The sequence below is a fragment of the Diabrotica virgifera genome, chromosome 10, assembly GCF_917563875.1.
Source record: "Diabrotica virgifera virgifera chromosome 10, PGI_DIABVI_V3a".
Taxonomy (NCBI): domain Eukaryota; kingdom Metazoa; phylum Arthropoda; class Insecta; order Coleoptera; family Chrysomelidae; genus Diabrotica; species Diabrotica virgifera.
The window spans coordinates 27085214-27108005 of record NC_065452.1 but is presented as its reverse complement, the minus strand read 5'-3'; the positions used below and the strand labels follow the sequence as shown (position 1 = coordinate 27108005).

General features: G+C 32.6%; 1 protein-coding gene and 1 long non-coding RNA gene across 2 annotated transcripts in view; both read left to right on the top strand.

Annotated features, from left to right (window-relative positions):
* The window catches only part of LOC126893303 (ubiquitin-conjugating enzyme E2 H), a 93061-nt gene extending 91794 nt beyond the window's left edge, over positions 1–1267 (top strand). Inside the window, exon 5 of the mRNA XM_050663340.1 lies at positions 1027–1267. Coding sequence (XP_050519297.1) covers positions 1027–1145 — 119 coding nt within the window. The 3' untranslated portion in view covers positions 1146–1267. The remainder of the gene's footprint in view (positions 1–1026) is intronic.
* LOC126893306 (uncharacterized) overlaps positions 1–22792 on the top strand; it is a 217402-nt gene that overhangs the window by 148406 nt on the left and 46204 nt on the right. The window lies entirely within an intron of this gene.

Below are 22792 nucleotides of genomic sequence, written 5' to 3'. Positions count from 1 at the left end.
TATTGGTTACGATTGAGTGTAGAATATCAATTTATGTGATAAAGATGGTCGAAATAAGGTCCACAGAAGGGCTTGAGAACGTTATGCTGCCTGCATCGATCACACCGGGTTTCCTTTGGTGGTGGGTTACTAATTCTTTGGTAGGAATTTCTTTTGAGGCACACATGGATCGTCTTGATTTGGAGGCACATTAATAGCACACCGATACAAAACGGAGATCCTTCAACATCATGTGATGCCATGTGCTTGGTTTATTGGTAATGGTTTTCTGCTAATTCAAGATAATGCGGGATCACACACGGCAAGGATTGTAACATAGTATTTTGAAGATGGGATTTCAAAAATGGACTGTCCTGCTTAAAGTCCAGACCTTAATCCTATGGAGCAAATATGGAGTCTTCCCAAAAGGCGTGTAAGATGTCGTAATCCTGCTCCAACATGTGAAGAGCTTCAAAAGGTTCTCATTGAGGTATGGACCACTTTCCCCAAAATGACATCCAAAACGTGATCAGTTCTATGCCAAATCGAATGTAGAGTGGTATCCAGAATCGTAGTGGCATCTCACATTATTGAAACAAGTGATACTTTTCTAGACTCTGTGTTTCAATTATTTAGGTTTGTTCGTAGTACAATCCAAACGATCAGCAACCGTTGCTAACCATCAGACGCATACGCAGTTAACTGTTAGCGATGCGCAGTTAACTGTTAGCGATGCGCACTTAACAATTTTTAGTTCGTAGACTACGAACGCGCGTGCGTCTGATGGTTGGCAACTGTTGCTGATCGTTCTACGAACAAACCTACTGCTATAACTGTAACTGTAATGGTACATGGAAATTTTCAATACATTTATCATTTTCTTAGGTTTTTCCTTGTTTGTAAGTAACTGGCCCAATACACAATATATTTAATTTGATACAAATAAGAAAAACATCAAAAATTTCCTAATTTTGACGTTTTTGTCTGGCGCGCAGTTTATTAAGGTTTTGAAATAATATAATGTTTGATTTTACTTTATTTTTGTAGAGTACGTACGGAAGTACGCGACAGAGGAAGCTCTTCGGGGTCAGGAGAACGTTAGCTCCGATAGCGAATCAAGTATGTCAGACTTTTCGGAAAATGAAGCTGAAGACATGGAGTTATAACGCAGGCTATCATCAATCTCCAAAAGCTCGCTCAAATCAACTTCCTCCCGATTAGGTGACATTGATGATTCAACAGATGTGATCTTAAAAAAGAGTTTTTTATATAGTTCTGATTGTTTTGATGTTTCATAGTTTATTTTACTCATTGGTATAGTCGTAACCGTCGAAGTGTGATTTCGTTATCTAACAAGATGTTTGTTATTGCCAGTCTAACCTTGCATACAGAAACATTACAAAATTCATGCCTATTCAACCATGATTAGAGCTCCCAGAGCTTCTCTGGGAGACCTGTGATAGTTCGTGAAATAGTTTGCTAACGCCATTAAAGCTACCAACTATGCCACTATAGTCCAGGGTAATAAGGTTTTTCCCATGACACTTCAACGGCCATAGTATTGAAGAGTTTTTCGACAGGTAATACCTATCTGGCGGTCATTTTTATTTATAAACAATTTAGTGTCAAAAAAAGGCCTTTTTTCCTTTTTTTTTTTCAAATCAATGGAAAATGGTGAAACATAGTTTTTTTTAGTACAAACATCTTCAAGAGCATGGAAAAATATTTAGAATGGCGTAGTACGAAGTTTGATATACTGATTTATTGTTAAAATAATTGCGAAAAAATAACTGTTGTAAAAATTGGTGTATAGCTTTGAAATGTTTGTCAAATGAGGACTCTTTGGTGCTTAACATGTGACAAAAATTTCACGGCGATTCATTCAACTGTTTAAATTTTATTCAAATTGTTTATCCCAGACAGCTTTCTTTGCAGTAACGTAAGTCAGAAAAAAATAATGTTACAACCATTCTACAGATGTATGAAAGAGCATGAGCTAATCTTTCAAACTGCTTTAAAAAAAGTAAATTAAAAATGCATTTATGTATTAGTAATAAATAATTTTGCAAAAGTATCGTTAATTCTTCCTTATAAACTTTTTGAGTAACTTTTTTCAAGAAAATCTATATTTTTACCGTTTTTTTTTAGGTGCCCAACTCCAAGTGATGTTATGTATATGATAATCGATAAAAAATTGTAATAAATATATAAATATAATTTATTATATAAAAAAAGTGAATAAGTAAAGATTGACGATACTTTTGCATAATTATTTATTACTAATAAATACATTTTTATTCACTTTTTTAAACGAATTTGAAAGTTTAGCTCATGCTTTTTCATTTGACACCAGTAGAATGGTTCTAACATTATTTTTTTCTGACTTATGTTCTTGCACAAAAAAGCTCTCCCGAACAATCTGAATAATATTTAAACAATTTAATGAATCGCTTTGAAATTTTTGTCGCGTATTAAGCACCAAAGAACCATCATTTGACAAAAATTTCAAAGCTGTACACTAGTTTTTATAATAGTTATTGCGAAATTTTTTTTTTGCAATTTCGACCTTTTTTCGCAATTATGTTAACAATAAATGAGTGTATCGACCTGTATACACAGAGAAGACGAGAAAATTTCGGATCATACACGATACATGTATTTGAACTCTGCTCTAGGTTGTTGACCAACAAAAGGTTTTCAAATTTTTATATTATAATTCATCATACAATAGTTCATCGGGCTACTGGACTCTGAACTCATTCAAAAACAAGTCAAAATTTAACTCCACCCAAATAGTTGCTACGGCTCCGCCCATCACGTATAAAAATTGAAAGTCGCACCTGTGGAGAAAACTAGACTAACCTCTAACCTGACTAACGTGTCAAAACTGCTTTTGCATGTCCGCATAGCCCAAGGATTATAACCGAACCGACTACAAGCACAAGCCAATTGCAGATCCTAGCTTTCTACGCATACGCGGTACGAATGGACTACATATTATGGATATGTACTTAAAACATATAATTTCACATAAAATATATCAAAGTTTTAATCATTTTTTCTACAATCACTTGATAAAGAAGACTTTTTCGCTTGTCAATGGCAACGAAAAGTTGACGTTTACTGAGTACCGTCACTTTATCGCTCTAGTGCGTTAAAGTTTGAAAAACGCGCGTCGTCCGTAGCAACCATACCACCATACAATACAAACAAATTGAAATTTCAAACTCATAAAGTTAATGATTTAAAAATAGTTTCATTTTATTAAATGACTGTAGAAAAAATGTTGTATGTATTAGGTACAAGCATAAAGTGACATTATTGCTTTCGAGAAATTAACGCGCTCCGCTACACGTCGCGTGGTAACTATTACTCTCAAGCAATAATGTATCACTTTTCGCTCGTAATACATAAATAACTATTATAGGGTGTCCCAAAAGTAGCGGAACGGTCGAAACTTAGCGAAATAAACTACGATGTTTCTCGAACAACTGAAAAATACGTGTTGAATAATTTTCAAAAATATATCCAATGGCAGTAAACACGACCCCCACTCCACCCCCTAGAGGTGGGGTGGGGGTAATTTTAAAGATCTGCGACGATTATGACTGAAGGAGTTAATGTACATACTTACCTATATTATGTAGAGTTATTAAATTTTGATGTATTTTAGGTAAAATTATGTTTTAAGTACATATCCATAAACTTATAATAATCTATTCTTACTGTGTATGCGTAGAAAGTTAGATAATATGCAACCGGCTTGTGGTTGTTATATCAGTTTGGTTATAATCCTTGAGGCTCTGCGGACATGCAAGTGTCCTGGACAAGCTCGTTCCTTTTCTAAGCAGTAAGACGTTTGGACAATGTTGTCAATCGCATTTCTCTAGATATTTCTCTCAAACAAGGTATAACGTTTAACCATAAAATATTTACAGGAAAGACAGGAAATAACTACAAACCATTAAGCATTAAGTTTATTTTTGTTATTAGTCTGTTGTATACTAGATTGGTAGTTACACTGAAAAATATAGGCAAATTAATATCCGATTTATTCGAAGACACGAAGCAGATATAACTTTCAAAAAGATCCGCAAATCGGATTATTAAGGTCGCTTGGCAACATGGATTTTGGGCGGCGCTATGGGCTATAATAGCACCTCCTCAAAGGAGACAGGTAGTTGAACGATATTTTATACAATGTCTATCAACGTGGTATGGATTTCTGTGTCTCGAAATTTTATATTGGTCCACTATGTTAAATGCAGTTCAACTGTATATGTCGTCAATGCAATGTTCCGAAATTTGGTCGCTGAAACTGTAATACGACATTTTAAAGCTTTTTCCATGTTTTCGAAGATATTTGTACTGAAAAAAACATGTTTTACTGTTTTCCATTGATTTGAAAAAATAGAAAAAAGCCGTTTTTTGACCCTAAATTGTTTATAAATAAAAATGGCCGCCAGATCCTACGCAGAAGATAGTTACAATTACTTCTTATAGGTATTACCTGTCGAAAAACCCCTCGGTACCCTGGCTGTTGAAGTGGCATGGAAAAAATTTTTATTACCCTGGACTACTAATTCTGTTGGTCATTCTGGCCCAGAGTTCATTAACTTCAAGATACAGATGGCAATGTTTCGTATTTTATGTTTATTTTCAAGGAAGTTTTTGTACCATACTGCCCTTACAGAATTGTTGAAAGTAACTGATCCGAATGAATGATTTACCTGATGTAATTAACTTAATTAATCTCTCGTTTGTTTGACACTTTCACAGTTCATAAAGCAACTTGTTTTAGGCTGTAATAATAATAATAATTTACTTATTTATTATGAAATTAACAACTATTATTAGCGTTAAAAAGCTAATTACTTTTTAGTCTAAGAGCTAGGAACCCTCCGACTAACGGTCTTCCTGTAAGGCTAGAAATTTGTATAGTGATAATTCATTGCACACCACAGCTAAAAATCATGACCTGACAGGCATCAGCCCTGCACGTGTATCTACCAGGTGAATCGAAAAGTGCATAGTTTAGGGGTAAAATAAACTTTTTCCTGTAAGGTTTAAATTTAAGTATGTATTTGAGTAAGTCATTTAGAAGAAATGTGTAAAATGACAGGCGATTCTGAACAGCATAGACCTTGCCAGGCGAGGGGAAAGATTAGGGTTTTTTCCTAAAATTATTTTTTTGCATCGAACAAAGTTTTTTGGGTTTTTTGAATCATTCCAAACAGAAAAGGTCTTTAGTGATTTTTCTCTTAGGTTAATAGTTTTTGACATATAAGCGATTAAAAATTTTAAAAATTGCGAAATTGCTCGTTTTTATCCCTGAATCGGACATTTAACTGAAAATTTCAATGTTGTCAAGGTAGAGAGATATTCTTTAAACACCGATTGATGAAATCCCTCTGTTTTTTGCAATACAATATCGAAAACCCCTTTGTTTTTTGTAGGGGTCGTGTGATAACTCATTTGAAAGGTTATTTAATTCTCTATTCAGTAATATAAACTTTAACATTAATTATTTATACAGGGTGTGGCAAAAAATTTTTATTCTTGTTTTGTAAATTAATTTAATAAAAAAATATTTTTTGTACACCCTGTATAAATAATTATGTTAATGTTTATATTACTAAATAGAGAATTATATAAACTTTGAAATGAGCTATCACACATCCCCTACTCTCATTTAAAAAAATCATCGATTACGTCATCACGCCCAGATAGGTGACGTCACTAGTATTATATATATGCAAAGAAGTCCTAATTTAAAAATAAAATCGACTTGTCTGAGGATTTCTCTTCAAATTCGCCCATTCTCGAGATATGAATTTATGCAAACTCAAACGTCCTCATTTATACTAGTGTCGCGCCCGCTTGATTAGCAATTAAAAAACAAAGGGGTTTTCGATATTGTATTGCAAAAAACTGTTCGGGATTTCATCAATCGATGTTTAAAGAATATCTACCTACCTACCTTGGCTACATTAAAATATTCAGTTAAATGTCCGATTAAGGGTTAAAAATGGCCGATTTCGCAATTTTTAAAATTTTTAATCTCTAATATGTAAAAAACTATTAACCTAAGAGAAAAGTCACTAAAGACCTTTTCTGTTTGGAATGTTCCAAAAAACCCAAAAAAACTTTGTTCAGTGCAAAAAAATAATTTTAGGAAAAAACCCTAATCTTTCCCCTCGCATTGCAAGGTCTTATGCTGTTCAGAATCGCCTGTCATTGTACACATTTCTTCTAAATGACTTACTCAAACACATATTTAAATTTAAACTTCACAGGAAAAAGTTTATTTTTCCCCTAAACTATGCAGTTTTCGATTCACCTGGTAGATACACGTGCAGGGCTGATGCCTGCCAGGTCATGGTTTTTAGCCTTGGTGTGCTATGAATTATCACTATACAAATTTCTAGCCTTACAGGAAGACCGTTAGTCGGAGGGTTCACTAGCTCTTAGACTATTTACTCTTTTATCTTAATATGATATTTTAGAAGGTTCCAATTCCTTGCTCGGTCTTTCAATTAAACTTTATTTGTTTGCAACTGGCAGCTCATTACAAATGAAGGGTCCAGGGGAAAAACATGATGAGCGCCAATTTATTAATTTTGAGGTTTTACAAAATTATAACACCTCTAACTGGTCCCTACAAAATGTATAAACTCTGCTATAAAATAAGCTGTTAAATACCACGATATTGCCTATTAAAAATATGCATACAGAGGAAGAACTTGATATTCACCGGCCATCCAGGGAAATAACTTTCCAAGTCCATTTGATTGCGTCAACGTTAGCATCATCAATGGCGTTACAACTCTTCGTGAGCCTTTGCCGAGTTTACTATTGCCTTCCATGTTTGTCGGTCCTGTCCCACTAATTCCCATTGTCGCACTCCCATTTTCTCTAGATCTTCTTTGACTGCATCTTTCCACCTTTTTCTAGGCCACCCTACAGACCTTCCATCTGGCCTTTCCCAGAACACATTGTTTATAAGGCGATTGTCGTTACTGCGTATATAGGCTATTGATTATGTATTTTAGAAAGGAGCTACAACGTTAACGGGGCTTTATTACTTCATATAATTAGTCCCTAGGCACAGGGCGAATTGGTGTGAGTTATATGCTCTTTTGGTACAAACACGTCTACAGGAAAATTGTTCAAGGTTAAATTTACTATAGAAACATCAAATTTTAAAGTCAAAAATATTTTTTTTTACAAAAATATATTCAAAAGAAAAGCAAGAGAAAAACGCGAAAGATAGCAATTTTGTTTTTTGTTCCATAACTTTTTTCCACAGGGATATAGGTATAGGCATTGCTTCACGGCAAAAAAAAATATTTCATACTTCCTCTTTAACACGACGTTTGGTAGAAAGCTCTGTGAATTACAGTTTCCAAAATATGATTTTCTAAAAGTCGCCACTCACAGCAATTTTGGACCATTTTCTTTGTTATTTCTCAAACATTGTTCTGTAACGTTTTTCTACGTAGATTTAGGTATATGCAATGTTACATTTAATAGGAATGAAAGTCAATTATCTTTAAAATGGTCTATTGTAGAAGGCTGTATGACTATTTTTAAGCAAGATATGGTTGTTCAAAGTTTTATAGTTTTAATGATTTTTGATACATTTTACGATTATTTTTAAATTTCTGATTATAACTTTATAACTTTATTTCCTTTAATAAAAAGGAAAGCTTATTTTCTTTACTTTAAAATGGTGTATTGTAAAAAATTCTAGGACTATTTTTAAGCAAGATATGCTTATTCAAAATGTGACATATACACATGCAACAGGTCACACTAAGTTGGAACCATATGGAAAACTTTTTTATTATTAACTATACGAATAAAAAATTATTCTTTATAATATGCTCTTCATAGTCTAAAACTTAAGATCCAATCATCAGATATCAAATGTTATCAATAGTGTAAGAGGTATGTTGAAAAATGTGAATTTCGCTCAAGAGTAAAGTACCTTTATATTTCATAATATCGAAAAGTGTTATTAAGAAAAGATATTCGGAATTAAAAATTATGTTATAATATGCAATTATATTCTTCTAATTGAAAAAAATAAAAAAAAATTAAAATTTTTTCTCAAATTACGGATACCCTTGGATATCCTACGGATATCTTGTTTAAAAATAGTCCTATAATTTCTTTCAATACACCATTTTAAAGTAAAGAAAATAATCTTTTTTTTATTTCACAATGCATATGCCTAAATGTACAAGTAAAAAGTCATAATGAGAAATTTAAAAAATAAACATTAAAAATATCAAAAATCATTAAAAGTATAAAATCTTGAAAAAGCATAACTTGCTTAAAAAGAGCCATACAACCTTATACAATAGACCATTTTAAAGGTAATTGACTTCTCTTTCTACTAAATGTACATTGCATATACCTAGAAATGCGTAGAAAAAAATTACAGAACAGTGTTTTGCGAAATAATGGGGAAAATGGCCCAGAAATGCTGTGAGCGGCGAACTTTGAAAAATCCTATTTCGGAAACTATAAATCCTAGAGACTTTTACCAAACTTTATTTTAGTTAGGAAGGATGGAAGTTATTTTTCGCTGAAGTAATGCCTATACCTATATCCCTGTGGAAAAAAGTTATGGGACAAAAAACAAAATTGCTTTCTTTCGTGTTTTTTTCTTGCTTTTCTTTTCAATATATTTTTGTCAAAAAAAAATTATTTTTGACCTTAAAATATAATATTTTGATAGCAAATTCAACCTGAAACAATTTTCCTGTAGACGTGTTTGTACCAAAAGTGCATAGTACTCACCCTAATCCACCCTGTGCCTAGGGACTAATTCACTCCTTTCTCAAAAACGCACCCATCTAAATGGTAGCACTCCGCGGTTTTTTCAAATATAGAGATCCATTAACCATATGAGATAATAAAGTCCCGTTAACGTTGTAGTTCCTTTTAGTTCTCTTATTTTGAACATAATCAATAGCCTAATACATGCCCTGCCCATCTGAGTCTATTGGTCTTTAAATATTCGACTAGATTTTCCTTTTCGAATAGAGACTCTAATTCGATATTGTATCTGCGCCTCCATTCTTTTGTCACGCTGTCTCTGCAAGGGTCATATATCATTCGAAGGATTTTACGTTCCCACACCAGCAATTTATTTACTTCCCTTTTTATTAACGTCCATGTTTGGCTTCCATACGCGACTGCTGGTCGTATTATGGTGTTATACAGCGTGTCTACTTAAGTTGGAAACATATGGGAAACTTTTTTATTATTAATTTTACGAAAAAAAGTTATTCTTTATAAAAAGTTCTGCATGCCCCAAAACCTAAGATTCAATCATCAGATATCAAATTTTCTCAATATTATACGAGGTATGTCAAAAAATATGAATTTCGGTCAAGGGTAAAGTACATTTATTTCTCTTAATATCGAAAATTCTTATGATAAAAAGTTGTATGGAATTAAAAACCAAGATCAAATATGCAATTACATGCTTCTAATTGAAAAAAAAAATTATTCTTCATAAAAAGCTTTGAATGGTCTAAAATCTAAGACACAACCATGATATATCAACTTTTATTAAATTTATACGAGGTGTGTCAAAAAATATGAAATTCGCTCAAGATTATAGTACCTTTATATTTCACAATATTTCAATTAGAAGGATGTAATTGCATATTGAAACATAGTTTTTAATTCTAAACAACTTTTTTAATAACCGTTTTCAATATTGTGAAAAATAAAGGTACTTTATTCTTGAGTGAAATTCATATTGTTGGACATACCTCGTATAAAATTAATAAAATGTGATATCTGATGGTTGCATCTTCGGTCTTAGGACATACAGAGCTTTTTATAAAGAATACCTTTTTTTCGTAAAAGTAATAATAAAAGAGTTATCGTATGTGTAATACGATGTGAACTTTTCATAATAAGAATTTTCGATATTGAGAGAAATAAAGGTACTTCACTCTTGAACGAAGTTCATATTTTTTGACATACCTCGTATAATATTGACAAAATTTGATATCTGATGATTGAATCTTAGGTTTTAGAGCATGCAGAACTTTTTATAAAGAATAACTTTTTTTCGTAAAATGAATAACAAAAAAGTTTCCCATATGTTTCCAACTTAAGTAGACACGCTGTATATCTGGATTTTTGCATCTCGTGAAAGAAGTTTTGACCTCATTAGACGTTGCGTTGCAAAGAATGATATGTTTCCTGCCATTAGTCGTTTCAACTTCTCACTCTAACGTTAACGTTCATGTTTTATCCATGTCTTCATCCTCGGAGTATTCTTCACAACTCGCCACAAATAATTATTTTATTTTCGAGGATATTTTGAAAATAATGTTCTTAGTTTGTTACATATTCACTTTAAATAAATATATATGAATAGTATTTTCATCATCATCATTTATATCAGCGGTTCTCAACCTTTTAGCACTGGCGCCCCCTTTGAACACTGAAGATTAACTCAGGCCTCCCCTCCAGTCAATAATTGGTTGGTTCAAGTTAGAACAGTGAAATTGTGAAACTGACTATGCTAACTCTTCATTAGCAAAAGCTGGGATGCAAAATAAAAATCCAGATATATTTAAATACGAAAGTTTATTTGATGTCTCATTAAACTTAACATTGTTTATTTATTTGAGAAAAAGAATAATCAAAAAATCAAATACGCATACAAAGTTGAAAGTCTTATATGAGTGTTTTTGCACTTTCAGTGAGAGGGTTGCACTTTCAGTGAGAGGGTTGCACTTTCAGTGAGAGGGTTGGCATTGTCTGTTGTTGACAAGTTTTTCGATATTCGGTTGAAACTGTGTCAGAGCACACCTCAAGTCACTTTCAACGTCCAGCCTTAAACGGTATTTTGATTTAATATACGCCAATGCAGAAAAACCAGATTCGCAAAGATATGTGGATGAAAACTTGCCTAATAACTTCGCAGATACTAAAGCCACTTCTGGATAAACAGGAAAGTAGGTTAACCAAAATTCTTCCAAGTCCATGTTTGCAAAATCTGCTTTTGCTTGTGAATCACATTTTAGGTCAATTGCCTGCTCTTGAAGGTTAACTGGAAGAATGTCAACTTCGATATGAAAAGGATCTCTTGTCAACTTAAATTCCCAGTTTTCCGAGCTAACATCTGGAAAGTACTTTCGAATTTGATTTTTCAGTTCTTCCAAATGCCGTGATATGACGTCTTTCAAATCCGAAACTAGATGTAGTGGAAGGGTTTGAATATCATCGAGGAGGTCGTTCAGTTTATTAAAAGAGGAAAAGTTTGGCTTGGAACTGTGAAGGCGGCGTTGCCAAAGCTATATTTTTTCTATAAACCCCTTAATTGCATCATAAGTGAAGCTTCAGATTCAGGACATTAAGGGCCGGTTGTTCGAACCCTAATCAAGAAGTTGATTATAATCAATCATTTATTGTAATCAATTTTCTTGATGGGAATCAAATCGCGACATGAAAAATACATGTAAAACACTAATCAGTTATTGATTGTAGGTAAAACAGTAATTAAAATATAGCCGCAGCTCTTAAATTATTAAAAATTACTTATTATTATTATTGATTTGTAAGCAAAAACAAGAAATTAACATCAGAAAGAGTTTAATTATGTTTTATTTTAAATTAAAACCAAAATAATAAAATAAATCAGTCAACATAACCTCAAAATGCGACATCTGTCAGAAGTACGCTTAATCAAATATAATTTTAATTAAATATTTGATAATGATCAGTTTTGATTAGCGTTCGAACAACCGGCCCTTAGTGTCTCAAAAAAGTCAGATAAGCCAAGTAAAAGATATTTGTATCATCTGTAAATCTTCTGTGAAGATCTTCTTGTTTTGAAGTCATTAACAAAATTTCAACTTCTGACTTTATATTGAATAATCTTGCAAGCATATTTCCTTTGGATAACCACCGGACTTCTGTATGAAACAGGAGGGTTTCCTGATCACTATTCAGTTCTTGACATAGTGCCTGAAAGAGCCTAGTGTTTAATGCGCTGGATTTGATGTGGTTAACTGTTTTAATTGCTAAGTTTAATGTGACGTTGAGAGGTTCAGGTAAAGTCTGACTAGCTAAAGCTTGTCTGTGAATAATGCAGTGAGAACCAATTATCCTAGGGTTCTTCTTTTTTGCCAATTCCATAAATCCATATCAACAGCCTGTCATGGCTTGGGCCCCATCAGTACATATGCCAATTACTTTCTCCCATGAAAGCTCATTGATTACTAAAAAATCTTCAAGAGCGTTAATGGTCTTGTTGGTAAACCTTAACCTCTATTTGAAGATTTGTATTTGTACTTAGCTGCCAGTTGCAAACAAATAAAATTTAGTATTAGCGTTAAAAAGCTAATTACTTTTACTCTCTTTTACATTAATATGATATTTTGGAAGATTCCAATTTCTTGTTCGATACTTCAATTAGTGATTTTTAGTTATTTTCTTACATCTTGGGATATATAAATATAAATAATGGTAGCAAACACATCGCAAATTTTTGCTTATACGTATAAGTACATGTTATATATTTCGTGTGTCCGGAAATAATATTTAAACAAAAACTTGCGATTTCTGTAAATCATTTGTGAAATTGTTAATTAAATAGAAATAAATATTTCTAAAATATACCTTCAAAGTGAATTTTTTTTAAGGAAAAAATATATTGTGAAGTGCCATGGGACACTTGACAGAATCGAAGCTTCTCTCCAAAGAGATTACATATATTGCGATTCACCTATTAATACCAAAGATACGACTTAGTGCCCTTATATTTCATATACACTGCGGTGCAAAAAAATCGATCCACTAAAAATTTGGTAATTTTTGATGTTTCGAATTTCCTAAACCTGTTGTTCGATTTAAGTGATTTTTTACCACGTTATAGCCTTATTCATTGACAATATTGCTGTAATAATATTGTTGCTTGACAGTCAGACTGTCATTATATACCTACCGGGTGTACGAATCTGTGTTTTTCATCACCCTGTGATGATTTATTTATTGCTTTAAAACCAGTTGAGATATGCATATCAAATTTGGTGGGTTTTAAGACGTAGTTATTGCACATTTTTTGACATACAATTAAGAATTTAATATTCACCATTGGTATTATGACCGATAATATTACCCGTACGCACGCCAATGGTGAATATACTTTAAAAATGTGCAATAACTACGTCTTAAAACCCACCAAATTTCATTTGCATATCTTAACTGGTTTTAAATATATAGTCTTTTGAGTCCCTTTTACTTTTCAGTGTCGGGACTGGCACATCCTTTCACGTGTGTGCAATTGTTGACCATTGTTTCTTATTGTATGCTAATCGGCTTGCTTCTGCTATTGTTTTCCCCTTCCTTTGGATGATTTTAGCGACTACTGTATCCCAATCTTCTCTAGGCTTTCCTCTACTTCTTTTCTTTTGTATCCTGGCTTCCCATATTTTCTTCACCGGTATGTTGTCTTTCATTCTTTTCATGTGTCCCCACCAACTTAGTTGTTTTTCTTCAATATACTCAAGTACAGATTTCGTCTTAAGATCTGTGCGTATATCTGTGCTTCTTATTCTGTCTCTCATTGTCACTCCTCTAACTCTTCGTAAATACTTCATTTCTAGGGCTTGTATCTTGCTTTTTAGTTTTCTAGTTAGTATCCATGATTCACAGCCGTATGTGAGCACTGGTCTATATATGGTGTTGAATACAGTTAGTTTGGTTTTTCTTGTGATTTCCTTTTTGTTTAAGAAGCTATTTTTTATTGCATGAAATAGGTTTGATGTTTTACTTATCCTCTCTTTAACATCTTTGTCCTGCCTTCCATTATTTTCGATTGTAACGCCCAAGTATTGGAAATGGTTTACTTGTTCTATTGCCTCCTCATTAATTTGCATATTTATTACGACTGGTTCTTGCCATATTACCATGGTCTTCGTCTTATGTGTATTTATCTTCATACCCTGTTTACATAATGCGTGATTCCATGCTTGCAGGTTATTTTGCAGGTTGGTTTTAAAGCAATAAATAAATCGTCAGTTTGTAAAAAAAAATTGAACATCCCGTATCTCGGAAACGAAGCGTTTGCGGACATATGATTATAAAGCAAACTGTCATTATTTTCTATGTAAAATTACCCTTTAAAGTTTGTCGCACTTATTTAGAAAACACCCTGTACTGATGACGAACATGGCCAGTTGTTAAATTGCCTAAATTTTTTATTATCCAACATAAACGAATGAATCGAAGGACAAAATGTTGAAAACCTGAGGCTATATTGGGTTTTAATTTCAATATTTTATAAATGATAGATTAATCCACAGGGTCATTCGAATTTTGAGAAAAAAGCACAGTTTGCTTCGTACACCCGGTATACAATGACAGTTTAACTGTCTAGCAACAATATTATTACAGCCATATTGTCAATGAATAATGCTATAACGTGGTAAAAAATCGCTTAAACCGGACAACAGGTTTAGGAAATTCGAAACATCGAAAATGATCAAATTTTTAGTGGATAGATTTTTTTGCACCGCAGTGTAATTGTTATTTTCTGTCAGTATATTTCCTGCCCCCCCCTTTCATTTCAGAGTTACGCCTCTCTGATCGATACCGACTAATCTCTATAACGCTCTTTTGCATTTTCATTGTTTGTTTTTGTGTATCGTTATATTCATCTATCCTGTCATCTGATATAGCCTTCGTCTTTCTCTGATCGTTGATGTCGAAGAAATACCCAAACTTCTTTTGGCATTTTTGTATTGACAAATAAAAATCTTTGTTTTGATAAACAAAAATCTTTGTTATATTATACTATAACCGTAACACTATTAGATATCAGTTCTACAAAATCATTAGATACAATGCTAAGTTATACAATAACCGTGTTCAATAAAGCAAACTTGTTCAATAAAACAAGACAATTTTTGTTTAATGCAAAAAAATCGATCTACTGAAAATTTGGTCATTTTTGATGTCTCGAATTTCCTAAACCTGTTGTCCGATTTAAGTGATTTTTTTACCATGTTATAGCCTTATTCATTATCAATATCGCTGTAATAATATTGTTGCTAGACAGGTAAACTGTCATTGTATACCGTGTGCACGAATCAAACTGTTTTTTTCTCAAAGTTCGCATCACCCTGTGGACTATTCTAGCGTTTATAAAATACTGAAATTAAAAACCAACTATAGCCTCAGGCTTTCTTAACATTCTGTTTTTAGATTCATTCGCTTATGTTGGATAATAAAAAAGTTAGGTACTTTAACAACTGGCCATGTTCGTCATCAGTACAGGGTGTTTCGAAATAAGTGCGGCAAACTTTAAGGGGTAATTTTACACATAAACATAATGACAGTTTGCTTTATAATCATATGTCCTATATGTCCCGTATCTCGTTTCCGAGATACGGGATGTTCAATTTTTTTTACAAACTGACGATTTAGTTATTGCTTTAAAACCAGTTGAGATATGCAAATTAAATTTGGTGGTTTTTAAGACATAGTTATTGCACATTTTTTGACATACAATTAAGAATTTAATATTCACCATTAGCGCGCAAATGGGTATTATGACCGATCATCTTATCCGTATGCACGACAATGGTGAATATAAAATTCTTAATTGTATGTCAAGAAAATGTGCACTAACTACGTCTTAAAACCAACCAAATTTGATTTGCATATCTTAACTGGTATTAAAGCAATAATTAAATTGTCAGTTTGTAAAAACGAATTGAACATCCCATATCTCGGAAACGAAGCGTTTGCGGACATATGATTATAAAGCAAACTGTCAATATTTTGTCATGTAAAATTACCCCTTAAAGTTTGTCGCACTTATTTAGAAACACCCTGTACTGATGACGAACATGCCCAGTTATTAAAGTACCTAACTTTTTTATTATCCAACATAAGCGAATGAATCTAAAAACAGAATTTTAAGAAAACCTGAGGCTATGGTTGGGTTTTAATTTCAAAATTTTATAAATGCTAGGATAGTCCACAGGGTGATGCGAACTTTGAGAAAAAAACACACTTTGATTCGTACACCCGGTATACAATGACAGTTTACCTGTCTAGTAACAATATTATTACAGCGATATTGTTAATGAATAAGGCTATAACATGGTAAAAAAATCACTTAAATCGGACAACAGGTTTAGGAAATTCGAGACATCAAAAATGACCAAATTTTCAGTGGATCGATTTTTTTGCACCCGAGTGTATAATACATATCCTTAGCTAACGTAACGAGAAAAGAAACAAGTACATTCTAATAAGAAACAAAATAATGCAAACACCCCCAAACAGGACCAGAAAAAACATCTCTATAGAATAGAACCTAAATGGTACATACACTGATTTAGAAATGCTAAAACTGTTAATTTCAAAATAGAATCCTTCAAAAATATGTTTACAAGAAATCGATTTTAAACATAATTAAGCCCAGTCTAAAAGATTTTAAAGTGTTTCTGTAGAAATAGAAAAATGCCAAAATAGTCAGTGGATGGTAGCGATAGACATAAAGGATAACTTCGATACAATACCATTACAATTAACAACGACCATTGAGACAATTACCATCACTACAACAAACTAAAGTTTTCAATTTGAAATATGTAAACATATCAAAAATGTCTAAGGAATAAGTTTTTTCTCATATAGAGGGTGTTTCATTAAGAATTGTCCATATAGTAACTGGAGAAACCTTAGCACAAAACACAAAAATTTAAATACTTAAATAAAATATTCCTCCTTACCGAGATACCGAGGTGTTTTATTTCAAATATTCTAAAATCATTTTAGCCCATAGCTTTAACAACTTTCAATATTTTTTATTCAAGCTTGTCAAACAGTTTAAACATGTTAAGATATTTTAACTAGTGTTAACAGATAGTTTTATCCTGTTACCATAGGCGTGCTGTAGTATACTTCATTTTCCCGCTTTTTCCCCCTCACAATCTGCGCCACTGTCGCAATAATCATTTCAGCATGTTTTTTTTTAATTCGTCGTTACTTTCTACATAAATTTCATCCTTTTCAGTAAGTAGTTTTCAAGTTATTTGCGTTTAAAGATCATTAATTCAATAAGATTATGTATTTTAAACAACATTTAATAGTCAAGTATATTCAAATGGGAAATAAGCCACAATTTTACCTAAAAATGATTTTATTAACGTTTCGACGCCCAAGTCGGGTGTCGTTGTCAAAATACAAAATAATACTAAATAAACAAAAATGTTGTTGCTTAGTAAAAAATTCTTCTAATAATTTATTTAATCTGTCTCATTTATATCGGCAATTCAGACACGTATTATACATTTTAAAGTAGACGACTTTAAAATGATATTGCCAATATTGATGAGTTGCGTTCCTGGGACGACTTTACTAAAAGATAGTTCATTCGATTACATGAAATCAATCCCAACTCAAGAATATCCGCCACAAAAAATCATAGCATGTGATCTGTGTTTAAAAAGACAACCAAATGCAACGGTGGCACTTCAATAGATTATTGTGATTAAAATACATATTGAATCCATTACCTTTAAACTCAAATAACTTGAAAACTACTTACTCTATCGCATTGAGACAACAGATGCTATTTACGTGAAAAGTAACAAAGAATCAAAAAAACATGTTGTTGAAATGGTTCTTGCGACAGTGGCGTAGATTGTGAGGGGGAAAGGCAGGGAAAATGAAGTATATATCCCTACAGCACGCCTCTGGTAACAGCAGAAAACTATCTTTTAACACTAGTTAAAGTATCTTAACATGTGTAAACTGTTTGTCAAGTTTGAACAAAAAATATTGAAAGTTGTTATAGCAATGGGTTAAAATGATTCTAGATTATTTGAAATACAATACCCTGTATCTCGGTAAGGAGGAATATTTTATTTAAATGTTTTTGATTAAATCTTCGAATTTTGTGCTAATGTCTCCAGTTACTATATGGACAATTCTTAATGAAACACTCTGTATACATCAATTTTTCTTGGAGTTTAAAAAGTGAAATACCGTTCTAATGCCCAGTGGCGGCTGGTCAGGGTCAGCAGGGTTGGCAGTGCCGACCCACACATTTATGAACACATATTATATTTTTTTAAATATTTAATTTAATCAGAGTTGATGATATTCGTTTCTGTGAAATAAAAAAATATCTGAAATAATATAGACTAAATTTTATTCATTGTTTTTAAAAGAATTCGATCGATCCGATACGTTAAGTGATCCAGATTGCGATAGGCCCGCTTCGGTAAGCCGTCCCCAGATTGACGATTTGCTTGTAATAAGAAGCTATCGAGTATTAGCCGATAGGCAACCAATTATACATTCCCCGTATTCATTTGAATAGCAAGTCCGGCAGATACCAATCTGCCGATCGGTGATCTGCAAACGGCAGCAAGGCACGTATCTAGCCATGTATTGCTAGCGCGACCGGGGTGAAACTATGAAATAAGTAGTTTTACGTCGTTTAATTCTTGATATTGTAGTTTTTTAAGTTTGCTGCCAGGAATTATCGTTTAGGGGACGGGATGAATAGAAGCATTCGTTAAATCAAGTTAATTATAGAGAACATAGAAAATTGTTTAACAAATACGATCTAGAATTTTCTAATTTACTCTCTGTCTCGAAGAGATTTAGCGGCGTACCTAAAACAACACAGAATGAAAGAATCAATTAGTAGTTACATGTTGATCCTTTTCGGTAAAGTAGACGAAACTACTGATAGAGGTAACATGTCATTCACAATTATCAATTGTTCTTCGATATGCGTTACGTCGAATATTTATTAGAGGTTTTTAGTTTTTCAGACGTGAGTAGAAGCCATAAGACAGAATATATTTTTGGTGTTTTAAAGGACAGATTAAAATTTTTTGATATGAAAAATAAATTGGTAAGGCAAACTTATGACGGCGCTGCCTTGATGTCCGGTGAATTGTATGGTCTCCAGGCAAAAGTTAAAACTATTACACCCCCGCTTTATTTACTCGCTGTCGTAAGTACTTTACCTCTTTGACGATTCAAAATTTAAAAGTTACGCCAAGGAATTTTCAAAATGTTGAATGGTTTGCATATGTGAGTTCATTTTAAATGAAGTAACAGTAAAAGACAGACGTACTCACAAACATTTAAGTGTCATTTAAATGATTGTGAATACGTTTGTCTTTCTTTACTTCAATTTTTAAAATATCTATTAGACAAGCTCATTATCCACAATTCTTTAATCAAATAAAATAAGAAAATGAAATTTTATATGCTGATTCAAATATTTTCAGGTGGGAGGTGGGATAAGTTAAAAAATATTGTATAATTTTATATACTGCAATTCATTAGGTACAACAAACTGTTCCCGAAATTAATAAATTATTGTTCTCAAATGTGGGCACATTCTGCCTCAAATGAACGGGATTTCTCTTGTCTCAAAAGAGTCAAAACGTATTGTCGAAAGACCATTAAACAAGAGAGAATGTCAAACTTGTCTCAAATGTCAATAGACAAAAACTTTTAAAATCTCTCCAAAACAATAATAAATTTTACAATGACGTTATAACCCATTTCGCTACTTCGAAAGAACATAGTCTAGAGTTAATTTATAAACAGGTTTAGGTTCTAAATTTATAGGAAAAAACAAAAAAAAACAAAAAAAATAAACAAAATAAAAATAAAAAAAAATAAAAAAACAAAAAACTATGAAATTGAAGCCTTTTAATTAGATGACATACCTATCTGAGGAGACAAAACCTTGCCGACCCTGACCCTAAAGCCACGAGCCGCCACTGCTAATGCCTGATTAGTCAGCAATTAATTCATCTTATTTTCAGTGTACTATGAGTTCTTTATGATGAAATAACCAAACAAAATTTAAGAAGTGCACTAATTTAATGGAAATTTTTAACATAAAAATCAATATAAAACATAAAAGTCTAACAACAAATGTGTTTAATAATTTGTGTTTTCTCCAGTAGAATTAATTACAGTTTGCACTGCCTTGGCATGCTTAAAATTAAGTTATCAATTTCATGTTGAGGCAATAGGATCCATTCATGTGTAAGATTTTGAACACCTCGTCTAAAGATGTGCACTGACTAGAGCATTTTCTTCTGAACGAAGCAAACGAGCCGAGCGCGTACACACAAGTAAATGCTCAGGTTATTCGAAGAGCTCGTTTTATTCGCCGTGTTCTTATGTTCTGCTCATTTTATTTCAGTGTTCGTCCGAAAATGGTAGTAGGGAATCTGGTTATGTGTGGCTGCTGGAGCTATTTTCTTGTTCAATTTATTTCGAATAGAAAGAAATTAAAAAAAACATCAAAAAGACATTGGATAAGAAGGTTGTTTTTCAATAAAACAACTGTATAGTTGTTCTTGGTTCATCTCTATCTATATTTCATTGGTTCCTAAAAAAGTAAAGAGTCTACCTGTCGATTTGATACTTTTTGCATTTCTCTTCGGAAACTGGCAAGCCAACTATCAATCTTTTTCTTTGCTTCTTCGGAGGTACATCCTATTTCTTCAGCTATATCCATGCATATTTTTTTTATTTTATTATAATATTGTCCGTTTTTTAGATTCCATAACATAGGAGAGAGTTCATATAAATCGATCGGATCTAAACATTTTTCTCTGTCCCATTCCATTTGTTTAAGTGCAGAACTAATCAAAGTTCTTTTTTCATTAAGTATTTGCGCAACAACAAATACGTTGAACGCCCGTACCCACTGAGCATCAATGAAAATTGCTCGCTTTTGATCTTTCAACGGTTACCGATACTCCTCTGAAAATGATCGGCTCATGCGGTTTGGCAGAATTTTGCTCGCGAACAAGGACTTACCAAAACAAGTTCTGAACGAAGCAAACGAGCCGAGCGCGCACAAACAAGTAAATGTTCAGGTTATTCGAAGAGCTCGTTCTATTCGCCGTGTTCTTATGTTCTGCTCATTTTATTTCAGTGTTCGTCCGACAATGGTAGTAGAGAATCTGGTTATGTGTGGCTGCTGGAGCTATTTTCTTGTTCAATTTATTTCGAATAGAAAGAAATTAAAAAAAAAACATCAAAAAGACATTGGATAAGAAGGTTGTTTTTCAATAAAACAACTGTATAGCTGTTCTTGGTTCATCTCTATCTATATTTCATTGGTTCCTAAAAAAGTAAAGAGTCTACCTGTCGATTTGATACTTTTTGCATTTCTCTTCGGAAACTGGCAAGCCATCTATCAATCTTTTTCTTTGCTTCTTCGGAGGTACATCCTATTTCTTCAGCTATATCCATGCATATTTTTTTTATTTTATTATAATATTGTCCGTTTTTTAGATTCCATAACATAGGAGAGAGTTCATATAAATCGATCGGATCTAAACATTTTTCTCTGTCCCATTCCATTTGTTTAAGTGCAGAACTAATCAAAGTTCTTTTTTCATTAAGTATTTGCGCAACAACAAATACGTTGAACGCCCGTACCCACTGAGCATCAATGAAAATTGCTCGCTTTTGATCTTTCAACGGTTACCGATACTCCTCTGAAAATGATCGGCTCGTGCGGTTTGGCAGAATTTTGCTCGCGAACAAGGACTGACTAGAGCAAACAAAACAAGTTCTGAACGAAGCAAACGAGCCGAGCGCGCACAAACAAGTAAATGTTCAGGTTATTCGAAGAGCTCGTTCTATTCGCCGTGTTCTTATGTTCTGCTCATTTTATTTCAGTGTTCGTCCGACAATGGTAGTAGAGAATCTGGTTATGTGTGGCTGCTGGAGCTTTTTCTTGTTCAATTTATTTCGAATAGAAAGCAATTAAAAAAAAAGAATGTGTGTGTACTTTGTAAGCATGTAAGAAGTTATACTTCTATTATATGATTTCAACGAAATCAATATACTTTAAACAGTTTCTCTACTACTTTCCAAAATTTTTTTATTAAAACAATACCAAAAATTAAAAAAATAAAAGAATAAAACACACACAAACACATTGAAAAATGCCACAAATGATTTCTGAACAATAATTGTTGCCAAAAATTTTAATTAAATACGTATTTTCTGAAAAAAAATTATATAATAATATACTTACAATCATAAAATCTATAAAAAAAATAAAAAAAATTTGCAACTTGCTTGGGGCTTGAACCCACTTCACGTCTACCGCGCCGTACGAGAGTTGAAGCGATTTCCCACTACACCACATTCGCGTATACGTCATGTGGGAATATACACAACCTAAACGTTTACACCATAAACTTTTTGACATTTTGTTTATTTATATGAATCAAATTATTAGTTTGATTTTTGTCGAATTAAAATACAACAAAATATAGAGTAAGAAAACGATATATTAGATGAACATTTGTAGAAAGTTTGTTCGTAATCAGATTATGTAAATTAAAGCATTGCCTACTAATAGCCTACATTATTTTTTTTTACATTTTCCAAATAGATAGGTATAAAGATAATTTTTTATTGGAATACAACTGAAACATTTAGAATTACGTACCTGCGGCTTTTCAAAACTATTTAAAAAGTCACTATAATTATAAATTTGATTTTATTTCTGTCCTCACAAAAATAAAAACTAATATATACAATATTTTTGTTTACCGATAACTTCCATATTGAACAGTTATTGACAGATCATTTCAACACCCAATCAGAGCCCGTATAACGACTAATACCATACTGTCGGTGTGCGCATGCGAGCAGATCAATAAAATTTCACCCTCAATGAAATCGCGCCTAAAGAAGTATAACTTCAAAAATATCAAAAAGACATTGGATAAGAAGGTTGTTTTTCAATAAAACA